General features: G+C 41.6%; 1 protein-coding gene across 2 annotated transcripts; it reads right to left on the minus strand.

The window, feature by feature from the left end:
• Positions 1 to 2,329: 2,329 nt before the first annotated feature.
• On the minus strand, positions 2,330 to 6,095 carry LOC148999254 (putative late blight resistance protein homolog R1B-17). 2 transcript variants are annotated; one of them, XR_016170987.1, is made up of 3 exons: positions 3,107 to 6,095; positions 2,713 to 2,791; positions 2,330 to 2,590 (listed from the first exon to the last, which is right to left on the minus strand). XR_016170987.1 is itself a non-coding variant. In XM_089141341.1 (2 exons), the coding sequence occupies exon 1, from the start codon at positions 6,002 to 6,004 to the stop codon at positions 3,110 to 3,112; it is 2,895 nt and encodes a 964-aa protein (XP_088997467.1). In that variant the 5' UTR covers positions 6,005 to 6,095; the 3' UTR covers positions 2,330 to 2,791; positions 3,107 to 3,109. The 2 variants fall into 2 exon arrangements, 1 of the variants encoding a protein (XP_088997467.1); XM_089141341.1 differs by having other exon boundaries at positions 2,330 to 2,791.
• Between the last annotated feature and the right edge of the window lie 1,581 nt (positions 6,096 to 7,676).

Consider the following 7,676-nt stretch of genomic DNA (forward strand, 5'->3'; position numbering starts at 1 on the left):
GCAAAAGAGGCGGTCTACTGGAAATCGGAATCGCTCGAAACGAACCTCGCCTAATCTCTTGGAATTTGGCCTCTTGCAAACGTGCCATTCCCACTGCTTGCGTCATCTGCGTTGGACAATAAGCCATTACTTCATGTCGCAAATCTGGTCGAAGACCTGAGATAAAACAACTTTACCAAAAAGGAAATCGGCAATCCCTGGATTCGATTTGCGAGAGCCTCAAAACGAATTTGATATTCATCCACTGTTGTAATCTGCGTGAGTTTAGCTAGAGCAGCTTGTGGATCATCAAATCGTGTAGGACCGAATCTGGTTTCTAAAGCTCGAGCAAGAACAGCCCAAGATCTGAATAGATTTGCCCTATGCATCCGTTGGAACCACTGCAAAGTGGAACCATCCATGTGAAATGAAGATACAAGAATCTTGTGATCATCTGGTGTTGCATGATACTCAAAGAATCGCTCAACTTTGAACACCCATCCGACTGGATCTGTTCCATCAAAATGTGGAAAATCAAGTTTAACCGTTTGCATATGGATTCCACCAGATGTTGTTGGCGGCGGCAGCGGACGCGATGTTGGAGATCCGGAATGCGAATCAACTTGTGGATTCAACCGGAGAGCCTGCTCAACTCGTCCGTCCATTGCCATGAACATGACAATCAATTCCGACGTCATCTCTCTCAGAGTTGTGATTTCAGCTCCCTGTTCTGATGTGGTTTTTCCTAATTGTTCAACCATGTCACTCAAATGCCTTGTACGCGTTGCTTCCGCCATCGTATCCGGCAGGTCGGACCAATGTTACGACCTCGGTTCCACACCACCTGGAAAACCGGCTTACCAAGTGGGGGTTTGCCAAGGTATATCAGCCCACATTTCAGCTTGTAAGGCTCCAATGTGAGACTAACCGTAACAACTCGAGGCCACATTTCTTGTTAGAGTAAGAGGAGGCTTCGTTGAGTTCCTCTCCATCTAGGGGAACGCCCAACAAAGCGTCTATGTCTAGAAGGCTAGGAGTAAGCATCCTAAATTGGAAGTGGAAGGTGTTGCTAGAGTGAGACCAAAAGCTCAAAGGAAGTTGTAAGAAATGATTGCTCAAGGGATATGGAAAAGTTGCATGTCGTAAGCGTCTGTTGAATGTCTAGCTCCTTTATGTGAGACCTCCAGGTTCTCTTACAAATTGGACTAACAAAGCATTAAGCTGCATGACCTAGAAACAATTGAAGGACTTCTTGAGCCAGTAATGCTTTGGAAGATATGGGTGGCCAAAAGGCTTTCGTCTTCATATAAAGGAAAGTTGGATATTGTTGAGGGTTGAAGATAGTAAGGGCCTAAAACTACTGAGGAGCCGAAAAGAGTTAGTGTACAACTGGAAACATGGGAAGTGCACAAAGGTTATGTAGTCTTTGCAAGGCAAGCTTTCAGGATCGAAGTTAGGGCATTTTCAGCCATCATGTCCGCAAGCACTAACTAGCGTACGTCTAGAGCAAAAGGAGATTCATGGCGAAAACGGTACAACTAGTTGTAATCATAGTGGCTGTGGTGATTTTTGTTGGTTCAAGAGTGATTGTAGCAGGATTTTTGAGAATAATTGTGCAACGGTTTGATTCAAGTTGGCGAATGTTATCAATCAAACGGTCATGCGGGGCAATGTTAGTTCGCAAAAAACTCTAGCCATATAGACCAGGTTCAAGAAGTTAACTTGACCAAATTAAATAAATGGAGTAACAACTAGATCAGTGTTCGCCTAGGATTTAAGCAGTTTTGTCTAAGGCTAAAATCTGTCAAGGATGAAGTAGTTTTGGAAGTTCGGCAGCTTCTCTTTTGAATTCCAATTTTTGTTCATTCGAACTCTTGTGAATTTATCCTTAAGGTTGTTTTGGTTAGTTATGAGGAGGTAGTTACACCTCCACCATAGGTACCGGGTGTAATGCATTTGAACAACACACATTCAACATGACAACATTAGACTTTATCTTTTATCTTTTAATCAGTAGGAGTAAAACTTCTTCTTAGCCATGATAGGAGGATGGTACATGTTCACCATTGAAGGAACTCAACTACCTCAGTTGCCTTTTGCCTTCTCAAAAAGTGTACCAAAGGTCCTCATACGGCACAACAAATAGGATTTCAAATAGGATTTTCATAGCTTGATTTGTCAAATTCCCTTGGGTCAATTGCAAACCTTGGCATGCAAGCAAAGCCTATCCAAAAATTTGTGTAAATAGAATGTTTGGAGAGAATCTAGCCGGAAGAATGCTTTATGAGATAAATTCCTTCAAATGCCTAAAATTTACTAGTTGCATTCAGATGGTAACCTAAATATCAACAAGATGTGCTCTATTCCATGCTCAAAGAAAAATAATAAAGACCCACACACAAAATGTCACATTCCAAACGTTAACACACAAACAGAATCCAACCATTTATTCAAGATTAAAAAGAAGTGACTTGAACATAGATGTAGGTATAACAATGAGGAAAATATGTCCCACTTTTTGAGCAACAAACAAACAGATAGGAAAAGTCTAAGACATGAAAGCTCACGCATAATCCCAATCACCACCACACGATAAAAGTTTCAACTGATGCTGTCAAGAAACAAGACAATAATCCAAAAATTGACGCACAGAAAAGGTGAAACTGCCGCAATCAATTTTCTCCCGAGTCCCTGAATGGATGAACTAACAGTAATTGTGCATGTCAGTGGTACCTCGAATAACATGTAGAACATAATCAACATGGAACTTTCTCCCTGCTATCCTTGATCAATGATCTTTCTTATTTGTACTCTGAGATTCATTCACGTCATAAAAGAGAAATATGTCAGAGATTGAAATGGAATCATTGACATTTAACTTATATGGTTGTAGTTTTACAATAGTAATATAGTGTTAAATAAAGTTTGCAAGATATTAATGATAAACTAAGCAGTGAAATTGTAACTCATTGAACAAAAGCATGATGTAAATCACAAGAGTAATGATGTAATATCGACTATGGAAATTTTGGACTAGGAGAATATCTATGGTGATCAATAGAAAAAAACCAAAATTGAAAGGTAGACCTGTTAGAACATGCTAGTGTTGCTTACTGTACAAACGTACCAGTTATGCCTTTGCAGCAGGTTGTACTGGATGATTGACGTGGATCTTCAATCCTTTTTTCTTCAGCTCTCGAGCCTCGTCATTGAGCTTCTTAACGAATGTCATGGAAGTCCAGATGAATTCCAATTCTTCAAGTGAAGTCAGTGCTTGGAGGAGTCCAGGTTGAGGCTCGCTTAATTGAGGACATTTAATGATGACCAGGCGACGAAGCTTCTGAATCGCCCCTTTCTCCAGCGTCCACGAAACAAGATTTGAGTCTTCAAATTTCAGCAACTGGAGTTGAGGAAATGAATCTTTTCCAAACACTAATGTGTCATCCCCAAAAGATGTTTGTACCAGCTTTAGAATCTGAAGATTTGGTAGCTCTCCAAACATCTCAATTACGTTAGGCTTGAGTTGTGCCTTTTTCACTGTTATCTTTGTAACAGTGCGTGGAAGTTCAACTTTCACTTCAAAGGCACATTTCTGTGCAAACTTGAGTGTCTGAAGTTGCGTAAGGTTAAACGCAGACTCCTGCTTGTCTCGGTTAAAGGTGGACTCCTGCTCGTCTCCAGAGAAACATTCATACTCGTAGAGCCCTAATTTCTTCAAATTAGGAGCCCTCTTGGAGATTTCATCATCAGAATTTACTGATATGCAAGACAGAGTCTGGAGGTTTGGAAGATAACGATCGTCTTGATCATCAATTTCATCAACATTGGGTAATCTACTTGGCCCATCTACATAGAGATGCCTCAGCTGTTTCATCATCCATATATCCTCTGGTAGATCAGGAAACTGCTGATCACCTGTTCGCAAATCAAGAGTTTGGAGATTCCAAAGTTTGAATATGGATTTGTGAACTCCAGATCTTACCTTGATGTATCTCAAATGAGATAAGTGTTGGATGGCTTCTTTGGGTAGTTTACTGAGTTCTCCCTGACCAAGATTCAGCACCCTAAGCAATGGAAACTTTTGGAGAAGTGATGCCCAGTCTTCACTGGAAACACTTCCAGCATCTTGGCTAAAGCAAGAGAAGGAGCGAACATGGCGAGAAGAGTTGCATTCTTGTGAGAGGAAATTAGAAACATATTCTTCCAATCTATCATGGATGGAAAGCCTTGATGGTTTTTTACCAATTGATTCATCAACAACCTCGGCAGACCCCTGTCTCCGCGGTGCAAGAACCTCTATGAAGTCTTCTTTCAGTGACATATCGACGCAGAATCCAGACAGCAAATCATTGAGCCGACATGATTTGGGACGACCATCTGACCTTAGCTGGATCACTCGAATCAAGTTCAGGCAAAAAAGAGCATCCAAATAGTCTTCTCCAACATCTTCCATAGTACGCTGCTGTCCAGTGGTGGTGGTGTTGCCCGCAGCCATCCACGGTAGTATCAGTCCTTCAGCTATCCATAATTGAATCAATTGCTTTACTGATATCTCTGTGTCTCGGTAAAAGACACTTAGATAAAGAAAGTAGGGCTTCAGGTACTGGGGTATTTCGTGGTAACACGCACTCAGGAATCGGTCCGGAGTGTCTGTATCTTTGGACGTGAAAAATCTTTTCTCAAGTCGAGCCACCATATGGGCCCATGTGAAACTGTTCTTTTCACCGCCTTTTAAAATACTAGCCATTAGCCGTATTCTAGGTTCAGTTGCTTCACCTGAGCAAGTCTCACAACTGTTCACCATTCTTTCTGCTACATCATAGGGTACACTGTTCCGTTTTTCTCCGGACATTAACTCCTGGAAGAAATACCTATTGCCGCTGCTTACATATTTTTTGAAACAATCATATGCTCGATATTCGTTGTGAGTTGATGAATAAAGAGATCCATGACGAGCATTTTTTAACGACAATGGCAATTCAGAAATCTCATTGCAAATTAAAATTATTCGGCTTGTCGTCTTTTTTTGGGGGAAAGCATCTTTTAATTTATCCCACCAATCGTGGCAATTCTGTGCATCATCCAGCACTAATAGGAACCTACGAGCGCTCAATTGCGCAAAAAGTTTTTGTTTCAATTGTGATTCATCCATATGATAGATCTCGTCGTGGAGATCAACCATGAATTGCAGTAGGATTCTTAGAAGCAAGTTTCTCAGGCTATACCTATTTTGGACTGACACCCACCCACGGGATGTATAATAATATTGAACAAAATCATCATTATAAACTTGCCTAGCCAAAGTAGTTTTACCTGATGCTGTATCTCCTACGACTGCAATGACATGGAGATCAGATCGTTTTTGTTGTCCCCCAAAAAGCAAACGATCCACCAAATTTTCTTTTTCAAAGGATGACTTAGGCACTCGATCATAAACCCTTGATGGTGGCAAACTTTGCTTCAAAGTTCTTTCAGCTTTCTCTCGTGTGCTTTCGTGCTCGAATCTGATGGATGTGTTGCGACCGCCAGCTGCAGAGTGGTTGTTGATCCTGTCTATAGCTCCCTCTATACCCTTCTGGAGCTTCTCTGTTATGAGGGCAAGTGGCTTGGTGCCGCTGCTGCTGCTCCAGCTTCTGACGATCAAATTACTAAAATATGTCTCAACAACCTCTTCTGCTTCGTGACCTAATTCATTTATTTCTTCAACCAAAGCCCTCCTCCAGTGGTGTTCATCTTCATAAGCTTCCTCTGCATCAAGAAGAGCTAAATTGCACTTGCGAAGCAGAGTGTTCCAACTGTCGGCAACAGTTTTTTCGACGGGTTCTCCTTCAACAGCTAATTCATTTAGTTCGTCAGTCAGAAGAAACCTCCCCTTGATTAGGAACCCGAGCATGATTTCGAACATGTTGTAAAGCCAGCGAACATGATCCTCTACGTCAGGTGGAAATAGTATAGGAAGGTTAGTTACTGGTGGAAGAAACTGTTTTAAGTGATGCAAGAGGACCATAACACTGATCTCCGCCATTCTAAGCTGATACCTCTGTTACCGACCCTCCTTGATGAAGGTCTGCAATCTGGATAGATTTGAGAGGAGGCAGTAGAGAGCATAAACATAAATAAGCTATCCGGGCAAATGCACATGGGATGTATTTGAATTTATAAATCATTTGACAATTGATTGCCAATAAAAAATGTTACCGTAAATCCAAGTTGCAATTTCTTGTCCCTCCTTGTTGGTTCCCAAAAGACTAGCAATCATAACCCAGTTTTATAATGGACTTTGCATGAGAACCAATTCTATGTTCGCCTAGGTTAATGGCGTAGTGAAAAGCTGAATAGTTGGGTCAGATATGAAATTTTTTTTTTTTTTTGGATGAATAAAGAATTAAATTAAATCAACAACACGCTTACAACATAGCGGAAAAAAAAAAACAAAATTACATAGAGCTAAAAACCAAAATAGTAGGACCCAAAAAGGACCGGCCGAACAGGGCCAAAAGAGACTAGAAAGTGAATTATTTCTTGTTCTTTTTTTTTTTTTTATCTTATAAGACTTGACATCGACTAAGAAGTCATCACCATATGGATTGAAACCCTTAGCAGAACGAAAACTTCTCCTGCACTCGGCACAATGAGGATCCTAAACGAACTCGGAAGGGGTTGAATCCCGAGCGGAGCTTGGGGAGATGGGCTTAGGTCCAAGCGCTATAGGGCCCAATAAGGAGAGATTTGGTGAGATCAAAGGGGAAGGAGGATTGAAGGGAAAAGGCCCATGGGCCATGGATTTTAATCGAGGAGTAATAGGGAGGGGCAAACTGGTTAGAGAGGAATTAAAAGGGGAATTGGGGAAAGCATTATTCACTTATTGGGAGTAGATCGTCGAAATAGGAGAGAGAGGCGAAGATGTGGAGGCAACAGCTTCATCAGAAGGGATTTTATGGAAGGGGAAGGGAGCAGGGTAGAGGGCCGACTTCGCTTGAAGGTTTCCGAAAGTGGAAGGATGGACCTCAACAACTGTGGAAGGGTCAGGCCTACAGGATTCGATAGAGGCAGCAGGGAATACGGCACTAGTTTGAATGTTGAGATCTGCAGAGGGTCGTTCAACAAGGGGAAGTGTGCAAGGAGCAATCACTGTACAAGTAGGTTTAGGACGGGTTTCTCCTCTCTGGTAGGTGTGAAATCCAGCCCTAACCTTAATCGGAAAACCCTGTTGTTTGTAGGTTTGAAGACCCGAAGTGAAGGAAGAAGTCAACTATGGGCCATATCAATGTGGAAGACATGGTGTTTGACCCAGAACCCATGGAAATTGATGATGGTGTTCCATACTTGGAAATTTGGCAAGATTGGAAATGAAACTGCAGCTTGGTGAAGAAGAATTTAGTTGATGGACCTAAAGCCTAGTTGGACATGGTTTGAAGGCATTCATCTATGCTAGATGAGTCATATGTTGAGTTGGGAGAAGCCGATTGGAATTGGAGGAAGGTTGGGCCTTGAAGTCCTTGAGTAAGGTTGCTGACAACTTTAGTAAGATCCTCTTATTAGGGTTTTGATACTCTATTTAATAGGACTTCGTGTTTCTTAGCCTCTTTTGTTTCTAAAGCCCCTAGAGAATGTGGAGAACCCCTCTCAAAGCCTCTCTTGGTGTTGTGGAAGACCTACTTGCAAATTTGCAAGCTTTTCATCTTTTGTTCATCATT

Source organism: Hakea prostrata, unplaced genomic scaffold (genome assembly GCF_041222555.1).
Source record: "Hakea prostrata isolate BN-2017 unplaced genomic scaffold, UWA_Hpros_2 contig_20, whole genome shotgun sequence".
Lineage (NCBI taxonomy): Eukaryota > Viridiplantae > Streptophyta > Magnoliopsida > Proteales > Proteaceae > Hakea > Hakea prostrata.

Coding starts and splice junctions, on each gene's coding strand:
- LOC148999254 (XM_089141341.1), bottom strand. CDS start 6,004: ATGGCGGAGATCAGTGTTATGGTCCTCTTGCATCACTTAAAACAGTTT.